General features: G+C 44.2%; 1 protein-coding gene across 3 annotated transcripts in view; it reads right to left on the bottom strand.

Annotated features, from left to right (window-relative positions):
• The window catches only part of PEX14 (peroxisomal biogenesis factor 14), a 99424-nt gene that overhangs the window by 32538 nt on the left and 40376 nt on the right, over positions 1-26510 (bottom strand). For all 3 annotated transcript variants that reach the window (XM_069948143.1, XM_069948144.1, XM_069948145.1), the window contains exon 3: positions 13555-13639. In XM_069948143.1, the coding sequence (XP_069804244.1) occupies positions 13555-13639 (85 nt within the window). The remainder of the gene's footprint in view (positions 1-13554; positions 13640-26510) is intronic.

The raw sequence follows: 26510 nt of genomic DNA, 5'->3' as shown, positions 1-26510 counted from the left end.
CTACTATAAGGCTGGGTTCACACTATGTTTCTTTCATCCGTTTTAACACAAATCTGTTTTTCCATTGACATCCATTATAAAAAAAAAAGAAAAAAAAAAAAGATCACAACGCATCCATTTTTTTTGTTCACAAAAATGTGGTCAATGGAAAAACAGATCAAAATGGATGAACACAAATGAATCAGTTTATCCATCTGTCGTTGCAAAAAAAACCCAAAAAAATCTAAGTGTGAATACAGCCTTATCTGCTGAGGACTTTCCACATCCAACACACAGCCTTAAAAGGGAATGCAAATGAGGTCATTTACAGTATATGATGAAATATATATATACATACATACATATAATGGTACCTTGGTTTAAGAGTAACTTACATCGAGAGCATTTTGCAAGAAGAGCTCACAGTTTTTCAAGATTGTGACTTGGTTTAAGAGCATTGCTTTGGTGTAAGAGCTCCCTGTACTGGGTGGGAGCGGGAGTGGGGGAAGGGTATGGTCTGCGTAGCGGGGTCTACAGCTCTGTACTCTGACCCCGGAAGTCTCCCTCACCTTCCAAATCGTGGCACATACACTTGAGGCTGGGGCTTGCATCAGGGGGGACAGGACTGTGGAGGTAATTCTAGCCTGTTGTACTACGCTACTACATTATGGGGATCTGGAGCCCCATCCTGTACTTATAAACTGCTGCTGTTTTTTCAGGTTTATGCAGATTCTATACATTATACACCACATGCTGATTGCTAAACTATACAGTAACTTACATGACACATTCAGCTGTTTCTAAATGTTTGTTTCATTTGTTTTACATGTTATTCAGAATTAAAAAAATATATTTTTGGGGTGTGGAACCAATTGTCTGCATTTACATGACTGTTTATGGGAAAAGTTTAACAGTGATTTGGATTACAAGCACAGTCTGCACCACTGTATATAATAAAATGTATATTTTACTGAAAAATGTCAAATACAAAAAAAAGAGAAAAAGTAAAAAAGGCAACAATGAAAAAAAACAACAGAAATATAAAAACTGAGAGGGGGGCGGGTGAGATTACCAGGAATTGGGAATGATGGGAGAGAATGGCGGCTTTATGACACAGCTGTGACACATGACATTGTGCTGAGGGGGTCGTTGATTTGATCTCTCAGTTAATATCTTCCCGTTCCCTGATCCCTTTGCTGGGGGGGAAATCAATGCCGGGGCTTTGTTTGTGATGCGTGTCAGTCTACGTCGCTACACGACAACATCTCTGTCAGCGAGCTCATTTTTCACTGTCTGACAGAAAATCTGTGAGCGGCGGCTAAAGATGGGGATGGCCGCGGCGCTGAATCTTCCATTTGTACAAACATCACCGCAATTCATCGTAACTCAGGAGAGGCCGCCGCACAAAAACATCCAAATTTATTCTATTGGTTTTAGACTGAGCTGTAATAAAGTCACTGAAAAATATCTATATATTTTTTTGACTCAACTGCTTTCAGAAAGTTATATGGATTTGTAATCTACTTCTATTTAAAACTCTCAAGTCTTCCAGTACTTATCAGCTGCTGCATGTCCTGCAGGATGTGGTGGATTCTTTACAATCTGACACAGTGCTCTCTGCTGCCACCTCTGTCCATGTCAGGAACTGTCCAGAGTAGTAGCAAATCCCCATAGAAAATCTCTCCAGCTCTGGACAGTTCCTGTTAGAAAAGTGGTGGAGTGTAACATGAGACAAAGTCACAGTCCCCATAGAGTTCTGAAACCATCTGGGGACAGCACTGTATGAGGCCGCAAAATGCAGCCAGCCCACCTAATACACCCTTAATGGTCTCATGATGAAAATAAATGTCATGGGTCAATAAAGGGGCACTCTGGAAGTAACTAATCTATACACACACATATATATATATATATATATATATATATATATATATATATATATATATACACACATACTAGAAAATGTACCCGGCGCTGCCTGGGTATAAAGTGTCAGTGCATTAATTAGATTTGTTCTAAGGTGCCCAGGAGGCCAAGCTAAAGGTATTGTTTCATCTGAGTTAATCAGTGGAATTAGTGTATACCTGTAGTGCATAGTTGGAGGGGTTCTGTATACCCACAATGTATATCTGTAGTGCATAGTTGGGGGGCTGTATACCTATAGTGTATAGTTGGGGGGGGGGGTCCTGTATACCTGTAGTGTGTATTTGGGGGGGGGGGCTGTATACCTGTAGTGTATAGTTGAGGGAGGTCCTGTATACCTGCAGTGTACAGTTGGTGAAGGTCCTGTATACCTGTACTGTATAGTTCGGGGGTCCTGTATACCTGTAGTATATAGTTGGTGCCATATACCTGTAATGTATAGTTGGTGGAGGTCTTGTATACCTGTAGTTTATAGTTTGAGGGTCCTGGATACCTGTAGTGTATAATTGGTGGAGGTCTTGTATACCTGTAGTTTATAGTTTGAGGGTCCTGGATACCTGTAGTGTATAATTGGTGGAGGTCTTGTATACCTGTAGTATATAGTTCGGGGGTCCTGTATACCTGTAGTAAATAGTTTGAGGGTCCTGTATAACTATAGTATAGAGTTGGTGGAGGTCCTGTATACCTGTAGTGTATAGTTTGGGGTCCTATATACCTGTAGTATATAGCTGGTGGAGTTCCTGTATACCTGTAGTATATTTGGGGTCCAGTATACTTGTAGTATAGAGTTGGTGAAGGTGCTGTATACCTGTATTATAGAGTTGGTTTAGGTCCTGTATACCTGTAGTGTATAGTTTTGAGGTCCTGTATACCTGTAGTGTATAGTTTGGGGTCCTATATACCTGTAGTATATAGTTGGTGGAGTTCCTGTATACCTGTAGTGTATAGTTTTGGGGTCCTGTATACCTGTAGTGTATAGTTTGGGGTCCTGTATACCTGTAGTATATAGTTGGTGGAGGTCCTGTATACCTGAAGTATATAGTTGGTGGAGGTCCTGTATACCTGTAGTATATAGTTTTTGGGTCCTGTATACCTGTAGTGTAAAGTTTGGGGTCCTGTATACCTGTAGTATATAGTTTTGTGGAGGTCCCGTGCACCTTTAGTGTATAGTTTTGGGGTCCTGTATACCTGTAGGGTTGTATTTACCCATATGGCAGTGTTATTCAGTCACAGTGTGTTGGTTTTGGTCATATCTGGTATGGCGGTGTTATCCAGTCACAGTATGGCGGTATTGGTCAGGTCTGGTGTGGCGGTGTTATCCAGTCACGGTATGGTGGTATTGGTCAGGTCTGGTATAGCGGTGTTATCCAGTCACAGTATGGCAGTATTGGTCAGGTCTGATATGATGGTGTTATCCAGTCACAGTATGGCGGTATTGGTCAGGTCTGGGGTGGCGGTGTTACCCAGTCAGTTTGCCGGTATTGGTCAGGTCTGGCATGGCAGTGTTATCCAGTCACAGTATGGCGGTATTGGTCAGGTCTGTTATGACAGTGTTATCCAGCACAGTATGGCAGTATTGGTCAGGTCTGGTATGGCAGTGTTATCCAGCACAGTATAGCGGTATTGGTCAGGTCTGGTGTGGCGGTGTTATCCATTCACAGTATGGCGGTATTGGTCAGGTCTTATATGACAGTGTTATCCAGTCACAGTATGGCGGTATTGGTCAGGTCTGGTATGACAGTGTTATCCAGTTACAGTATGGCGGTATTGGTCAGGTCTGGTGTGGCAGTGTTATCCAGCACAGTATGGCGGTATTGGTCAGGTGTGGTATGGAGGTGTTATCCAGTCACAGTATGGCGGTATTGCTCAGGTCTGGTGTGGCAGTGTTACCCAGTCACAGTTTGGTATACCTGTTGTGCCCTGTATATACATGTACTGTATAGATGGAGTAGGGGGTCCTGTATATACATGTACTGTATAGATGGAGTAGGGGGTCCTGTATATACATGTACTGTATAGATGGAGTAGGGGGTCCTGTATATACATGTACTGTATGGATGGAGTAGGGGGTCCTGTATATACATGTACTGTATGGATGGAGTAGGGGATCCTGTATATACATGTACTGTATAGATGGAGTAGGGGGTCCTGTATAGATGGAGTAGGGGGTCTACCAGTTATTACTGTGGATGTTGTGAGGCAGCTTCCCTAGCAACCATTGCTCCCTGTGACAATGAGAGCAGTAATCCTATTGGTTGCTAAGGTTCCAACTGCCGTGTCTGCTGCAGCTAATTATATCACCTGTGTTTGCAGTGAGGAGATTTTCCCATTTATCTCTATGGGGCGCTCTTTCCCCTCCCCCTCCCCTCCTGTACATCTGGCGGGGACGGGACCTTCGCAATAACCTTCCCGGGCACCCAATGTATCTGTGTGCCAAATTTGGGGTCAAACGGTTCAAGCGTTTGGAAGTCTATAGAGGACAGACAGACAGACAGAAGGACAGACAGACAGACAGACTTTGATTTTTATGATATATATATATATATATATATATATATATATATATATATATATATATATATATATCATAAAAATCAATAATATAATCTATATATATATATATATATATATATATATATATATATATATATATATATATATATATAGATTATATTATAGATTGAAATAACATTGATATATATATATCACTATTAAATCGGTAGGGTCATTGTCATATATTCTAATGAGGTGATGACACAGACAGGTGATGTCATTGGTAATGTTACCGTGTCACTGATGATGTCACACAGAGTAGTCTCTAGGTAAGTGAATGTACCCTGGAATCCTCTCAGTTGTTCGCTGCCTCGTCTAGAGTAACAGTGTCCAGCGCCTTCTCCTTTTGACTACGGTCAAGTGCTATATAAAGTCCATTACTGAAGAATCATCCACATCTGACAGCCGGAATACCCAGGTACTTGTGGTCTGCAGCTAGTCCTGCCGACCATGTATAACGGCTGCTTCATCTTCTTCCTCTGCCTGCTCTTATGTGGTCACCTAGAGGCCAGGCCGTGTCCAAAGAGGAAGATGGAACATGTCAACAACAAAGTTGACAATATGGAAGATCCTGAGGCTTCCATAACAGAAAGGATCCCCCTTACACCCAGCAAAAAGCCAGCACCAAGAAAGACAAGCAAAGGCCATATAAACCCTTTGAGAAGCGGCTACGGGGATAATACAGGAGAGGCCTTCCTACTTGAGGCCCTTAGAAGAATGATGGAAGAGAGGACCAAAACTGCTGATTATATAGAAGATCCTGGGGCCAAGAAGCCCGTAAGAGCAAAGAAAATCAAAGTCTATATAACCCCAATGAGGAGCAGCTACAGGGGAAACATCAAAGAGCCCATCCCATATGAAGCCCTGAGAAGATTGGTGGAAGGATGGACCCCACCCCTGGACGTAACATCAAAGCCACAAGAAGACCAGACTACCCACCACCCACTGAATAAGATCCATGTGGAAGACGCCATGGTGAGGTCTCGTCGCCGCAAAAGAAAAAAGGAAGGTGGCATGTCCTGGAGCACGTGGCTGCTGCTGGTCCTGGGAGCCCTGCTCACCTGCACCTGTCTCTGTATCTGCTTCCTATGCCAGATGTGGAAAAGGTATTCTGACAAACTCTCAATGGATACAATTTTAAGTTTGTACGAAAAAGCCTTAACACCTGGCATACCGCCTTCCACCAGCCGGTAAGATCATGGAAGAAGTCTGAGCGGACATCAAGCTCCGGAACATCATTCCTTATACTTTCTATTATTAATAAATATTATAAACTACAACTTATGTGAGTTCTTACATCTTTCTCTTCACTGGTGAATTATATGTAACTATAATGAAGCTGTAATGGGATTTATTAGGGATTTTAAGGGATGATCATATTATGAATTAAAGGTCGGTAATGGCATACTTTAGGCCCTCCAGCTGTTGAAAAAACTACAATTCCCATCATGCCTGGATGGTCAAACTATGCCCTCTAATTGCAATGGGGGACAGTTTAGAATTTGCCTTGAGGCCTACAGTGTTACCCCCCCCCCTCTCCTATGGCTCTCAAGCTGTTGCAGAACTACAACCTGCATCAATCATCCCACTGGCTAAAATACAATGCCTTGCCGAAGACTCTCAGTGCATGATGGGAGTTGTAGTTCTGCAACAGCTGGAGGGCCACAGGCTGGGGATCACAGCTGTAAACGCTTTCACTTTCTTTGCACTCGGCACCAGGCAGTCAGGAGAAGCTGACAGATTGAAGCTCAGCTGCTTGAAGAACCGTTCCTGAACTGATGGGTCTGTAGAAAATACATCTGACTAACACCGCAATGATTCAGTATGTGGCCGTTTGTAGGATGCTAAATTATAATGGCGTACACGTCAAAAGACAGATGTACCTATGATGTCAGACAGTGAATTATACTTAGCAGTGAGTATTGAATCTGTAGAGGTGCTAATACTGGTGCGTGGCGAAGCCATGGTCAGCGCGACATAAGGAGGGGACACTGCGACTGCTAGTCAGCATCTGGAAAATGAGTAGGTGAAGCAATGTGCTCGACCCGCTCTGTCAAAAACCATATAATTTTTTTTTTTCCTTAAACCTGGGGCATGGAGGGGGTGCGGAGTTAGCATTTGCATCCTGAGGCCTGGCAAGCTGGAAGCCATCCAGTCGATAACCTGACCATCAGAGCAAGGTTTGTAATTAAAAGGTCGGTGACCTGGAAAGCTAGGCCCGACTCCCAGGACTTCTCGGTAATGACGGATCTATTAAATTAAGACTGTTATGAAATCAATGCTAAAAAGGCTTTCACGGTAACGAGATTCCATTCAAGGACGGTTCCATTTCCTTAACCCTTTAGGTGCCTTCTTGCAAGACGCAGAGCGGTGAAGAAGAGGTTAAACCAGATGCTACATTCATCTCCTGTCTCGGCCTCGCAAGGTTTACAAACAGAAGCATGCATGGCGGCCTGCCGTATATCACAGAAGATCTTGTCATCGGTAGACAGCCTCAACCCGCTTGGCCTCTGTCATGACAGCAAGGGGTAAATAAATTTATAAATATGGGAGAGAACCAAGAACATTCCAATAGATACTAATGATTTATTACAAAGATCACGGTTGTCCAACTCAGGGGCGCGACTATGACCCCTCCATCTGGAAGAATTGGTCTTTTTACATAATATTAAGTCCTTGTGCATATATTTAGAGCCTCGATACAGCATCCATCATAGGAATAGCTGGACCACTCGCACACAGACGCGTCTCTGCACTTATAAGTGAATGGATGAAGGCGAGCACGGCCCCGCGTGCGGAGCGTGTCAGTGTAAAATGGAAAAACCAAGACTATTTCCTATAGAAGCTTCTATCTGCAGCATTAGCCCTTGGATGTTCATGAATTAAAGTTTGTCCGATAGAGTTTTTCCATAAAAATTTCTTATTTCTTTTCCTTCTCCTATAAATGTGCCGATGGATATAAAGTGCAAAATAATACGTACGTGCTGGAAATGCTAGCTGTGAATTTCTCACCACCCCGACAGATGAAAGCTTGATTCTCCCACCTTTTAGATACTTATTTGCTATCTTGTGCATAGGTGATAGGTTTTTGCTCATTTTCTGTGCAGGTCAATACAATCTACGTCTCCCTGTTGTCTGTGGAGATCCCTGTTAGGCCTGGGGGGTTGGGGTAGGGCACATGGTTAAAAAGAACACAACTGAGAGAACCTTGGTGGCACTCCGCCCCTCAGACCTTCACTAGACATCATGGTGTATCAGTTTTGAGTGTCCCTTTAAAGCAGGCATGGGCAACCATAGGCCATCCAGTTGTTGCACAACTACAATTCCCATCATGCCTTGAAAGTGAAAGCCAAAAAAGCATTATGGGAATTTTAGGTTTGTACCAGTTGGAGGGCTAAAGGTCCCCCATTCCTTCTTTAAAGGAGTACTCCAGAAAAAAAAAAAGATCTGGTGTCAGAAAGTGGCAAAAAATCTTAAGTCTTCCAGTACTTATAAGCTGCTAAATGCCCTACAGAGAGTGGTGTATTCTTTCCAGTCTGACGAGCAGGAGAGGTTTTCTATGGGGATTTGCTGCTGCTCTGGACAGTTCCTGACATGGACAGAGGTGGCAGCAGAGAGCACTGTGTCAGACTGAAAAGAATAAACCACTTCCTGCAGGACATACAGCAGTTGATAAGTACTGGAAGACTTGAGGTTTTTTTTTAATAATAGAAGTAAATTACAAATCTCTGGCACTTTCTGACACCAGTACCCCTCTAAAGGCACGATTGCATTAAAGAGATGCCCCTTGGTGAGAACAGCTGACCACCCCCATATACCACTTCTACAGAAAACCTTCATTATGCTCCACTAGTCAATAATTCTCAGACAAATGGTTATCCATGGAACACATGGACAGCTTGAGTCGAGAATGGGAGCTGCAACCTTTCGTTTTGGCTTAGGACCTTCCGCTAGAATAAGACACCCCCTTTAAAGAGGTAAACACGCCAACACTTATGCCCTGTTCTATGGATAGGGTATAAGTATGATCGCTGGTAGTCCAATATCCACAATGTATAGAAGGGCAGTGAACCCACAATGCTGCTCCATTATGATGGAAAACTCAGATCTCCTATCCATGAGATGAAGGGGGGTCCCAGCAGTTGGATCCCCAGCGATCATACGCTTACCTCCCATCTTGCTCACAGCAGATAAGTGTTCTTGGTGATTTAAGGAGGATGTATAGGATGTAATGCAGCCATAATAGGAGTCATTAGATTTTATCATTTCATAGAAAACAACAGTCAGTCCCTTTGCCGGGCAGAGCTTGTGGGTTGCACAGAAAGTGAACAGAAAATAGACCTTCGGCTTGGTGCCCCTTTAAGAGAACAAATCCCTATGTGTTAGGCAGAGTGATGTGGTTTTCTCCAGAGGTGACAAAAAAAAAAAAAAAAAAACAATCCAAAACCACAGAAACAGAAGCTAATGCTGCAAAAACGGATTTTAACAAAAAAAAGTGTTAATTAATTAAATGGATGGTTAAATTACAGAAAGACATGATATGTTAATAGCGGCCGACCACAGAAGAACCAGAGTGTGTAAATGGCCGCATAGGGTAGGGTTATCCTCAGATCTAGACTCGCTCCAAGCTGCTATGGATCAAGCGACATCCTGTCCTCGCTACTTCTGGGAGATCGGAGTTGGCGGTTTTCCATGCCAGCAGTGCCAAGCACTCAGAATATTGTAGAAACAAAAAAAAAATGGGTGCTGACGAGATCTTGGCAAGCAGCGGTCCCAATCTCCGGTTACCCTGGGTAATCAACATGGCTTTTAGGATGTGTTGTCGATGCTTTCACCGAGCCGCTGAAATCCCAAGGCTTTTATAATTAATCGCTCCCTGCTGATCTGCACATTAGCAAAATGTGCAAAAATTATCATAATAAAAAAAAAAAATCAAAACTGGAAGGAAAAAAAAAAAAAAGGAGGAGGAAATAGATTATCGTCAATGATAATTTGCACTGATTTACCAGAACACTTTAGAAGGTAAAACATGTTTTGTACCTTGCACATAATGACACGGGGATAAGCGGCGTTCGATAACCGACTCAGTAACTCAATCTAAAGTGGGGCAGATTTACTAAAAAACTGTCTATTTTACGGAAGCACGGAGCTCTATTTCTCATGGCAAAACGATGGACGCCTCCGATATGTCGATGGGGTTCATTGGTGTCCAGCACTTCATCTGTTAAAAATGGGAACTACAATGTGAATGTGGTCTGTTTTTTTAATTTATTCTTTGGGATCTGAATAAGGGGCCATGTGCACTACCTGGTACAGGGGAGGCGATTTCTAGTGTCCTGTCCAATATGAAGCGGCATGGCACCCAAAAAGTTTGGTAAATTTTTTGGCCTAATGTTGACATATTGTCCATATCTACAATGGTCAACTGTGGCCCACATGGGTATCCCCACTAGTTTTGAGCGAACATCCAAAAAGTAGAGAAATTGGATCCAACCCTAGGGGTACCATAAAAACTGAGCGGCCTACCAGCTGACAGGCCGCTGTGAAGCTAGAGCGCGCACGGGACCCGGGGTGAAGCGGACGGCAGGAGCAGCCCTGGAACGTGGATGGGTAATGTATGCCAGTTTAGCAAGGGCTGCAAGGACATCGGTAACGATGTCCTTGCAGCTCTTGTCAAACGATTATCGGGCCGTGTAATAGGCCCAGTAAACGAGCAACGATCTAGCAGATCGCTTCTCGTTTACAGGTATTATCGGGCCCTGCTCGGCCCGTGTAATACCACCCTTTGGCTATGGCTGTATCCCACTTTTCCAGGACTCCCTAGGGCGCACCCAATTTTTCCAGACGCCGGGTATTGAATGCCGAGTGTTTGGATTCGGTCACATGGCCAAACCTGGCTGCATTTCTGAAGTTCGCTCAACACTAATCACCACTGTGGACAACATAACACTCATGGTATAGGATCCCACAGTTGGCTTTTTCTCGGTTTCCTGATCTAAAAATAAATAAATAAATAAATTAGGAGCTAATGTGTCTCAAATCAACAATATATGAGGGAACGGCTCCCTACATCACACAGGAACTTGAGTCAACCACTTAACATTACAAGGGATCTTTTCTCCCATTCCTTAAAGTGCCACGCCTAAACATCTACTTCCCAGTTTGACTTATATATATATATATATATATATATATTTTTTTTTTTTACCTTAGAAGAAACCACCAAAGTAAACATTTCTATCAGATCAGACGATGTGCGGCCTTCCCCATCCCACACAACCAAAATAACAATCCCTTTAAAGAATGCACTCAACTTACTATTTTTATTACTTATTTTTGTTACAGAATCTTTGTTTAAAAGGGAACCAGCAGCAAGTTAGACAAATCTAACCTGCTGATATGTCCCTGTTGCACAGGAGAGGCTGGGGAGGATGATTTGTCTCTTACTTTCATCCTCTGCGTTGTTCTGGAGCAGCTAGTCGTTTTCTCCATGGTCAGGTGAGACCATTAGGACCACTGCCCGCACCCCATAGAGCCGATCCGCCCCCGGCTGGCCCATCCCTTTCTAATGGTAATGAATGGAGCGGGCCAGCCAAGGGCCAGATTGGCGCTATGGGGGTGGCAAGTGCTCCAAATGGCCTCACCTGACTGTGGAGAACCCGACTTGCTGCACCGGAACAGCGACAAGGATGAAAGTAAGAGACAAATCATCCTCCCCAGCCTCTCCTGTGCAATAGGGACATTTCAGTAGCTTAGATTCCTCTAACCTGCTGATAGCTTTAAAGGAGAAGTCCGGAGACTGGTTAATAGGTATCACATGACATGCAGGGTAGACTCTTGCTTGGGACTAATTTGCATTGATATTTGGGGGGCTCCAACCTTCCCTCTTTGACAAATAGAGGAGACCTCCATACAATTATCTCCATGACCTGCACCGTGCAGTGCGTTTATTTCACAATAAAGTCATGTTCTCCTCGAAGTACTAAGAATTTGCACCATATTGTGCAAGCGATTCCTCTGAAAAGGAGTAAATCGTCTGCCGGCGGTGAAGGGGTTAAATTCGTAACCGGCACTAATCACCATTTTTTTGTGATTTAATTTAAATAATTTCCTCTTGCCCTTTCTGGTGCTTTTTATGAGCAGCTGAAATATTAAGTATGAAGGGAGGGGAGATACAAAATGGATGACTCTCCTGAGACAAGTGCAGTCTATAAAGTTACCATGGCGACATCCCACAATAGACATTAGGAAAACAATGGCTTTTTGCGGCTTTTAGCTCCCAAAAATAAACTTATATCCTGAAAACAAAAAAAAAAAAAAAAAAAAAAAAAAACATGCTCGTCTTCTCCGCCGTGAACAATCACCTTACAGTCGGGGTCACGTATTAAACGTATCTGCTGCAATGTGGCCGACGATAGCGCCGTTCATAGCATGGAGTCTACGGCAGCCCTGGCCTGGACCTCAGAATTTTTGGCGCAAATACTCATTCTATGGCAATAATAAGCCCATGTTAACGTATGACTAAAGATAATTGTGCACCGTGGTGAAGAGATACGGCAGAGATGGCGAAGAGATACAGCTAAAGCTTCAGCTATCCAGGCATGATGGGAGTAGTAGTTTTGCAACAGCTGGATAGCCAAGGTTCCCTACCCCTGCCTTACCTGATACCAGCGTTCACCTTCATACAAGGCAACAAACAGCAGTGTAAAGCATGGAGGAGACAACATCCACTCTTTAAGCTTCCAGGCTAGGATCAAAATTTCCTTCCATGGTATATAAACCATTGGCTTAGCTCACTGTCCCACTGAAGCAAAGCTGCTGCTGTGTGTGGTCGCCCCCTACCTCATTGTGTATAGGAGATTCCATGTAACAGGTGTTGAGACAATTACGACAATTAATACCGGAGTATAATTCCGTTAACCTCTCCTGTCACTTTTACCACTTTCTATCAGCTTTAATTGAGAGTCAATGAATAGAAGAAAAAAAAAAAACAACACAGGACGTCGGACAAGTACCGCGCCTGCAGCTCTACTTAGTATAGATCCCTGTACGACTTCAGCGGCTCAATACACTTTTACATGAAAGCATATGGTGAAGCCGGATCAATCGCTCTCTAATTAGACCAATCAGAGGGAGATTTCCCTGACCCCGAGCATGGCCGCCCCGTGACCTTACAGTGATTTTCCAGCTCATTCTCTGAGTCCGCAGCACGCGGAGCGCGGCAGATGACATTTATCCTGCGGCTTAGAGCGAGCACGGATGTCACTAATTGATGAGGGTCTCATCAACTAAATCTCGGGGTCTGTACAGAGGGACGGTTAATAGAGACGTATGTAATGATGGAGAGGAGAGGACGACCATGCTGTGCTGGATTATCTGCCGGGACGTGAGGTTACCGGCCCTTACAAGGCACAACCCGCACCGCTAAAGGGATGAGATCATTATCGATGGTTATGTTCATTTCTGCCTAGGCCTCATTTATCAAAACTGTCTAAAATTATAAGCTCTCCCCCCTGTCTTCATGGTTCTCTTATGGAGAGGGGAGGGGTTGAGGGAGATAAGGCACCAAAACAGGACAACAAAGAGTTAATTTACAGCTACATCACCAGGTTATCTCCTCTGAACTCAGCACTGACCTCTCTGACCTCTGAATACCGGCTTTCACACAGGTCCTGCTGTGTAATCCTTTGCTCTCTGCTGGCGACTTATCTCCCTCCTCCCTCCCCCTCCATAGAACAGACAGGGCCTGACTGATGTAAGAGAGTCGAGATTTCCTAAAAATAAGCAGTGAATGAGAGAGAGAAGAGAGGGGGGGACCTGGGGAAAGTCTTTTTGAATGCAGATAATGGCATATTTGCCTAATAAACCCAAATACAAAGTTTCTTAAAATCGCCTGGACTATTGGTTTCTGCAAGAAAAAAAAAAAAAAAAAAAAAAAACACAAAAAAAAACAGACAGTGACACTTTAATTGAACTGAGCTGCAATACCGCACACACTGCACAGGGGAGGCGCTGCTTCTTGAAGAAAGAAGCCATGTTTCTCTAATCTTGGAAACCCCCTTTAATATCCCGCACAAGTTACTTAAAGGATTTTATTACCTTTTCTCTTGAGAAAGTCTTTCCTGGTGGAAACGGGACTCTGGCGCACACGGGGGTTTTGCAGGAACTTTACGGCTGTGGCGATCTGCAATAACAGGGAACGAGGCAGAGATGAGATACACTGTAACACTAGCTATACACAAAGGTATATACTGTAACTGAAGATCAAAGAGAATCCGTCAATGTGGCCGCACAAAGCAACACAGTAGTAGCAGCTCCAACTCTGGACACCGGAGGATAACGGTAAGGATTTATATCTCGATTACGGATTTTTGTTATTTTTTTACTTTTAACATTACAGTTGTTTTCAGAAAAAATACTTTAAGGGTTGGCAATAAAAAAAAAAAAAACTAAAAACTTTTTACTCACCTGCCCCCTGATCCCTCTCCGCTTCCAGTCCCGCTGCTCACAGCTTCCTGTTCTGCAGCTGACACACAGGACTGGCTGAGTGGGCATTACCTATGTGCCAGGATAGAGAACAGGAAGCTGTGAAATGCAAGACCGGGCAAGGTTAGAACCAGCATCAGGCGAGTACGTGTTTTTTTTTTATTACCATTATTTAAATTTTTTTCCCAGAAAAAAACCTGATGGTTCAGGATAAAAAAAACTGCTTTCTTCTAAATTCAGCACCTCTCCTGTCTATGGGTCATGTCTGGTGTATGTAATCTGTAAAGAAACCTGCCAATAGGTGAACAGTTTCCCTGTGGCACCACCACAGGGGAAATTAAAGGGGTTCTTCAGGCTTAGAAAAACATGGCCCAACATGGCCCAAACAGCGCCTCCCCTGTTCCATTGAAGTGAATGGAGCTGAACTGTAATACCACACACAACCTGATGACAGGGATGGCGCTTTTTTTTTTTTGCAAGAAAGTAGCTGTGTATGTTTTAATCCTGCATAACCCCTTTAGGGTCATGCAGCAGCCAGTGACAAAATGGTCCAATTTCCTTTTAAAATGTCACTGTCACTTTACTAACTTTAAAGGAGTTGTTAACCAAAATAGTTTTTTTTTTTTTTTAAATCAACTTGTGCCAGAAAGTGCCAGATATTTGTAATTTACTTCTATTTAAAAATCTCAAGTCTTCCAGTACTTATCAGCTGCTGCATGTACTGCAGGAAGTGTTGTATTCTCTCCAGTCTAGAGAGCAGGAGAGGTTTTCTATGGGGATTTGCTGCTGCTCTGGACAGTTTCTGACATGGACAGAGGTGGCAGCAGAGAGCACTGTGTCAGACTGGAAAGAATACACCACTTCCTGCAGGACATACAGCAGCTGATAAGTGCTGGAAGACTGGAGATTTTTTTAATAGAAGCAAATTACAAATCTCTGACACTCTCTGGCATCAGTTAATTTGAAAGATTTTTTTTGTGAACTATCCCTTTAAGTTATAATAAGATTCAGCATCTGCAGCTAGCCTCCATGCTGACTGTTTCCTAGAAAAGTTACAAATATGAAGAATAGAACATTTTCAGGCATTGGTTTATCTTGGAAGGAGGTCCAGCTGCGCAGTCCTTGGTGTGAGGGGGACTATACATGTCTTCAGCCGCCCCTTCCTTGCCCCCTCGGTAACTACGGCTTCCGCCAGAGCGCCTCCCACCTCTTTACATATCTTGTTTCCGTAAATTCACTAATCATGGCAAATGTAGGCAAAACCGATCCATGGGACAATGCAATAAAGAGGAAATTACCAGCATCCAACATGGATCCCGGACATTAAGGAGAGCGGAGCAGGTGTAAGTCAAACGATTACTTATTACACCTGTGATGGCGCTGATTCAATTGGGAAATAGAGTCGGTAATAGTTTAAAAGGTTTGGATGGGGCACATTACAGTGAGAGTGCCTGCCGAGAGGCCATGATTGAGCAAGATGTCATTAGTAATTCATTTAAGGGAAAACAGGAGAAGGAGCAGTGACTGAAAGCAATTTAGATGTCAGGTAGAGGAGGGGAGGAGGCGACTTTTAAGAAACCATGATAAGTGAATTTACATGTGCGAGGAGATTAAGTGAGAAGATGGAGGGAGACAACACGGCCTATATAAAGAAGATGAATGGGAAAGTTCTAAAAGGGATAAAACCAGATCCACGTCTTGGATCTACATGAACGCTAGCAGAGAGGTCATCTTGGAATGGGATGGAGCATATTCACCTTACCACCGAGAATCACTAAAGATTCTTCTAGGTAACATAAGTTTACAGTATTCTGTCCATCCCTGGTCTCCGGCCCAAACCACACTCTGAATCTGAGCTGTTTTATTCCAGAGCTGCATTTACAATTGTACAGCCTTCAGAGCAGCACTCCTACGTGCATTAGCGTTTACCAAAATCAGCAGGGTTGGAAGACTTTACATTAAAGTATACGGGAGCTTTTACCCCCTTAGGGTATTTGCACACTACCATACCATTGCTTGCCCCCCACGCTCCTGCTTGAAGTTCCCCCTGTCCCATAGGCTACATTCTATGTGCAGGCAGATCCCGCCATCCGCCCAAAGAAACGGCACCTGCAGCCCTCTGGATGTTGCAAAACTACAATTCCCATCATCCCTGGACAGCCAAAGCTTTAGTCGGAGAGTCCGAGGTTCCCAATTCCTGAATTTAGAACTTTCTAGGTTGTCTGATCACACCACTCAATCATTTATCAGGGATGGGGAACCTGCAGCCCTCCGGATGTTGCAAAACTACAATTCCCATCATGCCTGGACAGACTAAGGCTAGTTTTGCAACAGCTGGAGGGGCGCAGGTTCCACATCCCTGGATTAGATGGACAGTGGATTCAGCCCACATTTGTATGGCCAACCTATAGTCTAATGTTTTAATCAGTCCAACCGGCCGCTAAAATGAATGGGGAGAAAAGCGTGTGGTTAAGTGTGCATTATGAGATTAGTCAGGAAGGAACATGCTGAGTGTGCATCTAGTGATCGGTCAGGGTCTAAGATCCAAAATAGAAGCTTCTGATATGTCTATAGGTGAAGAACATTTTGATGTGTAGGAGGCTAAAATATGTTGTTATTCTTACAGAATAAGGTCAAAAATATTAATCTACATGCCAGTACACCATCTAAAGCGAGCGCCTCCCAATTCCCCCCTACACGTGAATGCTCAGCAAGACATTTTTGATGACCAGTGGCTCTATATGTGCGTGCATGCCCCTCAATGTCTCCTCCATGTTGCAAGGAGATATCTCAGGTACACCCAGAGCTGGAAAATCTGCCAATAGTACTTACACAGGTCCTTACTTATCTGTCTGGCCCATCACTGCACAGCACCTACTCACCACTATAATATGCTGGTAAAAGTGCACAGGACTCAACAGGCTGGCATTGTACTAGGGGATGATTTATAGTACATTACCATAGATGGCATGTGGAGGGAGAAGGGGTTACTGATGCACTCACTTTGCAAGGTGCCATGAGAGTGGCAGCAGCACAGCAAAGAAGCGGTTATACAAAATACGGCAGCTGAAATGAGAGAGAAGCCTTGATTTACCTTTCAAGGTCAGTAAGGATCCCCTGTAGGAGGTCATAGGCTCAGGGTATACAGCCCAGGCTCCATCTCTTTCTCAAGTACATAGCAGTGTTCTGTCCTGCTCGAGCTAGAGACAGAATTCTCCTAACAACAAGCAGCAGACTGTAGAAAAGTGAGACACCTAGTGGTCAAGACCTTACAGCTGAGTAGAAAGTTACTACAGACTATCAACACAGAGGGAAAGACCAAGACAATTTAAAAATCAATACTTTATAGCGCTGAATATGGACCCACATATACACGGTGGTTCACATATGCTAGAAGGGACAGCAACCTCTTAATCTACAGCTATAACTCTACTGAAAAAGCAATCGTCTACATAAGAACCGATGCAATGGGACCATTTCAGCAGTCTGCTCTGAGAAGACGCCCATTAACCCCAGACAAAGAAACAGGTCAAAAGTTATCTCAATAGATGCAGGAAACAATTAGCCGGACACTGGGGAAGGGGGGTCTGGACACCTCCCATAGGGGACAGCAGACAGAGGGGAAGCTCTATATTGCAGCCTCTCTATAATAAAGAGGATCCAGCGCTGGAGAGAGGAGAAGGCGACACATTAACGCCGGTTAGCTCAGCAGCCCCCACCGCCATGAACAATGTGAAGCATTAAGTGATGGAGTCGGCAGCGGCAGAGCAAAGTTTTAGCAAGAAATCAGGTCTGTGTCAAAACTGAAGTGACAAATTTGGTCATCGGTGGCACAAGGAAATGGTTGCAGAGCGGCCGTTAATCAGAGGCGGCTATCGCACAGTGCTGATGCCAGCACTCAGGGAGAAATGCACCAGGCTAATTATGAGGCTGTAGATCTCACTAAAGACGCTCGTCTTCACCGTGCCAGCAGCCGCCACCGCCACACAGGTATCAGGGCTCACACACAGCCAGCCGCCTGGCAGATACACTCAAAGCAATGGCTACATAGGAAACAGTGTATATAAAGAAAGACACAAAGATAGAAAGTATAAAGAGTTCAAAGGTGGCAGATGGTGGGCAATACAAGTTACTTACGCATTCTATCCAACCATTGTTTCTGCTGGTGGGAAGACTATCCCACGGGACGATTATCGTTCGCATAATCTTTAACGATAAACAATCCAAATGACAGCTATTGTGAAAGACCTGAAATCGTTCACCCATTTACATGGCACGATAATCGTTACTTAAGATCGTTCTTGCGGTCGTCTTTTCGTCGCTATTGCGTTTGTCACTACTGCGAACACCCGGACGACATCTTATTCAATGCCAACGATTACCGATAAAAATAGGTCCAGGTCTTATTAAACGATCAACGATTTCTCGTTCGGTCGTTAATCGTTAACTGCTATTCAAACGAACGATTATCGTTTAGATTCAAACGATTTAACGATAATCTGAACGATAATCGTCCTGTGGAATAGGGCCCTGAGTGAAACCCGGCGGAAAACATAGTCACCCCTACTGAATCTTTATAGGTCCTTAAAGAATTTGGTCACGTGGTGAATTTCAAAATCCACAACGTTTAAAGTGTTGTATTACGGCTGCAAGTCTATGCTGACCTACAGTGTAACTGGAAAGGGCTGGACCCCATAGCAAAGTTTGGACTGGGCCCCCCTCTTCTCCATCACCCCACTGTAGGTAATCCCCCTGTTCTTTAGTCCTCCGCCTAATAGATAGTATATGTTAGGCATCTTCCCTGGTATCCTCACAGTAGATAGTGTCCCCCATGGTAGGCCTCTCCCTAGTGTCCCCCATGGTGGACATCTCCTCTGTTATCCAACCCGCCCCCCAATACATAGTGTCCCCCCATGGTAGACATCTACCTGGGTAGTATGTAGCTGGTAGCTGGTGTGGACTACTGTCAGCTCGACTTGTCACCTAAGGTCAGGCTAGGGCTTGCAGGTGGAATACGGATGCAAAAAGGTGTTCGTATTATGGCCGTTTGAAACCTAAGGATGGGATCACATATGGTATTTTGGTCAGTATTTGTAGCCAAAACCCAGAAAAAGGTGCAAATCTCTCTATTCCAGGTTATTCTCTGTGATTGACCATGTCCAATTTTAGGGTGCCTTCACACATACCGACTCGCAGCAAAAAACTTGCTGCGAGTTTCTGCTACGAGAAGAGGTCCTGGAAGGCCCCTATCACTACATACAAGCAGTGATTTAAAAGACCGCTGTGTGTATGTAATGCAGCCGCCCCCTTAACCCCTTTGGCTCCCGCACCGCTGTCTCCATACATTACCTGGCTCTGGCAGCACAGGGTCCCGGGGTCCTGCTCTGCCGCCCAGCCAATCAGTGGCTGCGGCTGGGCAACACACTGATTGGCTGGGCGGCACAGCGGGACCCCGTGCAGCCAGAGCCAGGTAATGTATGGAGACAGCGGTGCGGGAGCCGAAGGGTTAAGGGGGCGGCTGCATTACATACACGCAGCAGTCTTTCAGACCACTGCTTGTATGTAGTGATAGGGGCCTTCCAGGACTTCGGCTCGAAGCAGAAACTCGCAGGGAGTTTTCTGCTCAGGTCGGTATGTGTGAAGGCACCCTTAAACCCAAAGCATGTTAAATGGGTTGTCTAGGCTTAGAAAAACACCTCCGCTTTCTTCTAGAAACAGCGCGGTTTTACAGCTCAGTTCCACTGTAGTGAATAAAGCGGAATTGTAATACCACACACAACCTTAGGACAGGGGTGGCGCTATGTTTGCAAGAAAGACACAGTTTTTTCCTTGCTTTAATAACCCCTTTAATTGTTGTATTAGATCCATTAGATTCTCCTCACTGACTTAAAAGGGAAAGTTAGAACTCGCAAGTGCTGCAGAGTCAATAGCAAAATATGAATTACAAATATGGTGCTTTTCTGAAAGAATTCTCATGTCTCTAAATAAATTGGCGTTATCTCCCCTTGCCCCCCCCCCCCCCCCTTTTTAAAAAAATTCCAATAGAAATCCTAAGGTCAAAAAAGCGTGAAAAATGGGCAGAAATCTGTAAAACTACTAGCAGTTTTATGGACATCATGCAAAATGTGTGCCTGGTGGAAGCCTCAAGGTATAATCCAGCCTTTAAAAATTGATGGGCTGGTCTCAGGATAGGCCATCAATAGTACATTGGCGGGGGTCCAGCTCCTGGCATCACCGCCCATCAGTTGTCTGAAGATGCTGCTGCCTCCCTAATGTTTACATTGGCTGCACGGCCGCTTTATACTTACAAACACCGTACTACATGCAGCAGTGGTGTCAGGTGATGCAGTGATGCAGTGATTTTTCTGGGCCGCAAATCCTCACGCTAATTTTTTCTCTGTAGAAAATCATCCGTATTTGTATCGGTAATTGTACCCGTTACTGTTAAAAGTTAACAGTAGTAGTTTGCTTAGACTTGACCTGTGTTTTTTTTTTTTTTTACAGACGGCACGAAAGCGACATCCGTAAAAAATACGGATCCCATAGACTTCTATTGGTAATCCGTACCGCAATCACAATCCGCACTAGGACATGTCCTTTTTATCTTTTTACGGAACGGATTACGGATCAAAGTAAAAACGGACATTTTCGAATAGACCGATAGAAATCAATGAGCTCTCTAAGATGAACCGTGATTGCGGACCCGCAATTATGGACAAATTTATGGGACGTGTGAATAAGGCCTTAGGGTGACAGGTCCTGCGATATCTTTTAAGATTATATCACAACCCTCAGATATTTTTGTTTCTGATCTAAACCAGGAAAGGGGAACCTTCGGCCCTCCAGCTGCTACAGGACTACAATTCCCATCATGCCTAGGCAGCCAAAGCTTCAGCTGTCCAGGCACGATGGGGATTGTAGTTTTGCAGCTGGAGGGTCGGAGTTTCCCCATCCCTAGACTCAGAATTTTCTTGGTTGTCTGATGGCACCCCTCAATCAATTATCATACAGGTGGAGTCCCGTACAGCAATATATGGAACATCGTCTATGTGGAAAGGGTGGAAAATCTTGCAGTACTGGAGAGATCCCATGTTACTATATATACAAGCACTGATTCACCTTGCACAGATCCATCTGAACAGGAGTCTAGAGGGTAAATGGTGAAGAGCTATTTTAAATATAAAAAAACAAACAAACAACAAATAGGAGCGTAAGAGTTATTTATCTAACTAGTTATTTAGAGAAATACACCGACCTTCCCATAAGTGGAGGCTGCCAAGTATATTTGTGCGTGTGCGTGTGCATGTGTGTGTGCGTGTGTGTGTGTGTATATATATATATATATATATATATATATATATATATATATATATATACACACACTCACACATTTACAGTGGTACCTTGGTGGGGACAGGACTATGGAGGTAATCTCTTCATAGGTGTAACCCCTCTCTTCCCTGCATGTATGTGCCCACATCTGTCCAGCTCATTCCTTCATGCTCCCTGCAGTCTCCGTCAGCCCTTGTGTTTCCCATCTTCTCCATTCCTGCTATAATGTGCCTGCACTCACACTCAGCTATACACACTACTGTATAGAGAAGTCTCTGTCACTGGCCCCCTGCACAGCTCAGTGATTCTTACTTCCTGATTGGTCCATGTTGAACCACACTATTCTGCTGCAAGGGTCACTGTGTACATACATTTCATTACTGATCCTGAGTTACATCCTGTATTATACTCCAGAGCTGCACTCACTATTCTTCTGGAGAGGTCACTGTGTACATACATTACATTACTGATCCTGAGTTACATCCTGTATTATACTCCAGAGCTGCACTCACTATTCTTCTGGAGAGGTCACTGTGTACATACATTACATTACTGATCCTGAGTTACATTCTGTATTATACTCCAGAGCTGCGCTTACTATTCTGCTGGAGGGGTCCCTGTGTATATACAAAACTACAACTCCCATCTTGCAACGGCTGGAGGGCTGCAGTCTGACACCTGTGCTCTAAGGGATTCCGGGTCTCACCTCTTGGGTATATATTATATCACAACACTTCACTGTCTAAAACAAACAAAAGTATTAATCTGGCCAAACCTGGGCAACCCATGCAAGAAATTACTATAGTCCCAATGTGTGACCCCATGTCTGCACACCTACAGCCACGGGCACCTACGGGTAAAGACTTTCTGTAACTAAAATAACATGTAAGCAAATTCACTTCAATGACCTTAAAGGGTTACGCTTAGACAGGACAGAAAATCCAATGAGCACAGCTCTAGGTTGCCCCCTAGCTGTTAATATTGGAAGGTACAGGTCAGATTCAGCTCAAATAATACAAAAATACAGCTTTAGATAAAACAATGGTATAATATACATAATATAAACCAGCAAAAATACAAATGCCATCCCAGGAAGTATGTGCCTATCTCTGATTGTTACCTGGATGGAGTAGAATATCATCAATAGCTATAGGGATACAACAGTGAATATCATCAATAGTTATAGGGATACAACAGTGGATCTGACAGTGGTCACACTCTCATAGACCAAGGAGGACAGACCGTCGTACATGGATGGATTATGTCCTGTCTAATTAAAGACAATAGGGGCAAAAGAGCAAAAGCTGCAGCACTGAGAAGAGGAGAAGCATGGCCGGTCAGATAGAGCCAGATCTCTGTGCAGAAACATGGCCGGTCAGATGGACCCAGATCTCTGTGGAGAAACAAGGCCGGTCAGATGGACCCAGATCTCTGTGGAGAAACATGGCCGGTCAGATGGATCCAGATCTCTGTGGAGAAACATGGCCAGTTAGATGGATCCAGATCTTTGTGGAGGAAAATGCCGGTCAGATGGATCCAGATCTCTATGGAGAAACATGGCAGGTCAGATGGATCCAGATCTCTGTAAAGAAACATGGCCGGTAAGATGGATGAAGATCTCTGTGGAGAAACATGGCCGGACAGATGGATCCAGATCTCTGTGGAGAAACATGGCCGGACAGATGGATCCAGATCTCTGTGTAGGAACAAGGCCGGTCAGATGGATTCAGATCTCTGTAAAGAAACATGGCCGGTAAGATGGATGAAGATCTCTGTGGAGAAACATGGCCGGACAGATGGATCCAGATCTCTGTGGAGAAACATGGCCGGTCAGATGGATCCAGATCTTTGTGGAGGAACATGGACCGTCAGATGGATCCAGATCTCTATGGAGAAAAATGGCCAGTCAGATGGATCCAGATCTCTGTGGAGAAACAAGGCCGGTCAGATGGATCCAGATCTTTTTGGAGGAACAAGGCCGGTCAGATGGATCCAGATCTCTGTGGAGAAACATGGTTGGTCAGATGAATGAAGATCTCTGTGGAGAAACATGACCGATCGGATGGATCCAGATCTCTGTGCAGAAACATGGCCGGTCAGATGGATCCAGATCTCTGTGCAGAAACATGGCTGGTCAGATGGATCCAGATCTCTGTGGAGAAACATGGCTGATCGGATGGATCCAGATCTCTGTGAAGAAACATGGTCGGTCGGATGGATCCAGATCTCTGTGGGGGAACATGGCCAGTCAGATGGATCCAGATCTATCACAAATTGATGATTTCTTCCTGGTCAGGTGTGAAAGAGTCGTGCCAGTGGAGGGGGTATAATGGTTGGGGGGCAACGTTTTCTGGCACACTCCAATCCCTGTAATACCTGTAGATGGGTGTTTGTATAGCGCGGCTTATCTAGTTACTAAGGCTGACCAAGTTCATCCCTATAAGTCCGCAGCATAAACTCCTTAAGAGTACGTTCACACTCTGCAGACCTGCTGCTCATGTGGTGCATGTGTTCTGCAGGTGAACATACACTGAGGACAGCAGTCTGCAACCTGAAGCTGCTGCGACATTACGAACCCCAGCATGTCCAGCACAGGTTGCGGAATCAATGCTTTAGAGGTCACATGACACGAGGATATGTAACCAACAGATCAAAAGATTATTAACAATATTAATTACTTTTTTAAATTAAAATGTTACATTTCCCTTTAGTTGATTCCGTCCTGTGTGATTTTCCAGGCAATGCCGCAGAGTCCTGCATCCAGTGACTGGAGGGAGAGAACGGCTTAGCGGACATGGCACCGAGTCGCCAGAACGTTTTAACCTTCATTTTCAAAAAAAAAAAAAAAAAAAGACTCACCAGAGCGTTTCACAATGAAGGTGCTTAGGAGCCAATCCCGTGAATCACTATTACTGCACCGGAGCTCAATATGCTGCCTCCTTATCATAGCAAAGAATAAATCTCCGCTGACTGTGATTCTCCGCATCAAGGAGATAGAGAGACATCTCCAAGATCATAGAGCGGGGGGCCTCATCCGTGCAATTACCGGCAATCTAACGCCACTCTCTAAATCAGCCCTGTCCGTGCTCATCGCGGGTCTGGGGGAACGTGTGAGGTACAAGGCATAAAAATATCAATGTCATACAATGTGCAGCATGTCAGGGGCGCCATAGTACTCAATGCCTTGTGTCCTCCCTTCTCTACGGGACAGACTGGGGGCTTCCTTCCTGTAAATATTCTTTATAAATTCCGCTGGAGAGGCACAGGATACAAGAGACCGGAGTTTGTCAGGCTGTAAAATTACGGATTATGGTCACCCGCTACAAGGGAGATTAGAGACTGTTGTAGGTCAGAAGAGGGATAGAACGCTAACGACCATAGTCACAATGTGGGCAGAGACCGGGGCGCCATTGCTTAACTCTTGGGCTGATTTTGGCGCAGGCTGAATCAGATGTTTATCCTCAGTCAAGATTTTCTACAGGAAGGAGCACTTGAAATGTATCTAAATGTATCTGTCGGAATGACTAAAAGGTGTAGATAATGGACGTCAATGTGGCACCAACAAGGCGTTCTGCCCTGACCAAACATTTACATAAAAGTGGAATTTATTAAAATCAACTGGTTTCAGAAAGTTATATAGATTTGTAATTTACTTCTCTTTAATAATGTTAAGTTTCCCAGTACTTATCAGCTGCTGTATGTCCTGCAGGAAGTGGTATATTCTCTCTAGTGTGACACGGTGCTCTCTGCTGCCACCTCTGTCCATGTCAGGAACTGTCCAGAGCAGCAGCAAATCCCCATAGAAAACCTCTCCTGCTCTGGACAGTTCCTGACATGGACAGAGGTGGCAGCAGAGAGCACTGTGTCAGACTGGAGAGAATACACCACTTCCTGCAGCACCTGATAAGTTTGGGAAGACTATACATTTATAAATAGAAGTCAATTACAAATCTATATAATTTTCTGAAACGAGTTCATCTGAAAGAAAAAGATTTTCACCGGAGTACCCCTTTAAGGGCTAGGGTAACGAAATAAAGCTTTGTCCCAAGAACTCTTCTTAGATTACCATGATGGGGAGGTGGTGGCACTGGCACCAGGGGACGGAAATTACTAATAGGTATCAAACTGTACAGCAGGAATAGGGAACCTTCGACCCTCCAGCTTTAGCTTTGGCTGTCCAGGCATGATGGGAATTGTAGTTTTAAAACAGCTGGAGGGCTGAAGGTTCCCCATCCCTGATATAGAGGACAGTGGGCAATAGTCAGAGAAATGGCTATATAGAATACTCTCAGTTATTGCAGCATGGGTCTCTGACTATTGCGCTATAATAAAGCTGATCATTTAACGCTCGGCTGCCATGCCTGTGTTGTGTAGCAGTCAGGGTTACAAGCCCAACCCTAATACTTTGTCTGAAATGGAAATAATGTTTACAGAGTCCGCAGCCCTAGGAACGGGCACTCGGGAGAGGCGACAATATTAAGACTATTGGCAGAGAATAAAAGAAAACAAATTCAAACTCATTACGAAGACTACGGTAACAAGAAACTCCATGAAGAGACACTTAGAGGTCAGAAGTGAGCCGGACAATGGAGCCTGCACTGCTATATGTCCTTAAGGGGGCAAAACACCTGCAAAAGGTCTAACTGGTGAGATATGTTAAAGGGGTACTCCAGTGAAAATGTTTTTCTTTCAAATCAACTGGTGTCAGAAAATTATACAGATTTGTAATTTACTTCTATTTAAAAATCTCCAGTCTTTTTAGTACTTATCAGCTACTGTATGTCCTGCAGGAAGTGGTGTATTCTCTCCAGTCTGACACAGTGCTCGCTGCTGCTACCTCTGTCCAGAGCAGGAGCAAATCCCCATAGAAAACCTCTCCTGCTCTGGACAGAGGTGGCAGCAGAGAGCACTGTCTCAGACCGGAAAGAATATATCACTTCCTCCAGGACATCCAGCAGCTGATAAGTACAAGAAGACTTGAGATTTTTAGATAGAAGTAAATTACAAATCTGTATAACTTTCTGAAACCAGTTGATATATAAGAAAAAGATTTTCGCCGGAGTACCCCTTTAAAGTATCACATGCTTCAGATTTTACACATTGTGCTATAACCATACAAACTCAGCTTTGCTACCTCAGCATACAGCTATATTAGTCAATTCAGACCAGTTTGGCAGCTCCATTCAGCTTTATGTGCCCAGACAGAGGTCATTGCTGGCATCCCTGCCGGCAGTACA

The sequence above is a fragment of the Dendropsophus ebraccatus genome, chromosome 12 (assembly GCF_027789765.1).
Source record: "Dendropsophus ebraccatus isolate aDenEbr1 chromosome 12, aDenEbr1.pat, whole genome shotgun sequence".
In the NCBI taxonomy this organism is placed as follows: domain Eukaryota; kingdom Metazoa; phylum Chordata; class Amphibia; order Anura; family Hylidae; genus Dendropsophus; species Dendropsophus ebraccatus.
This window is presented reverse-complemented; position numbering and strand designations above follow the sequence as displayed.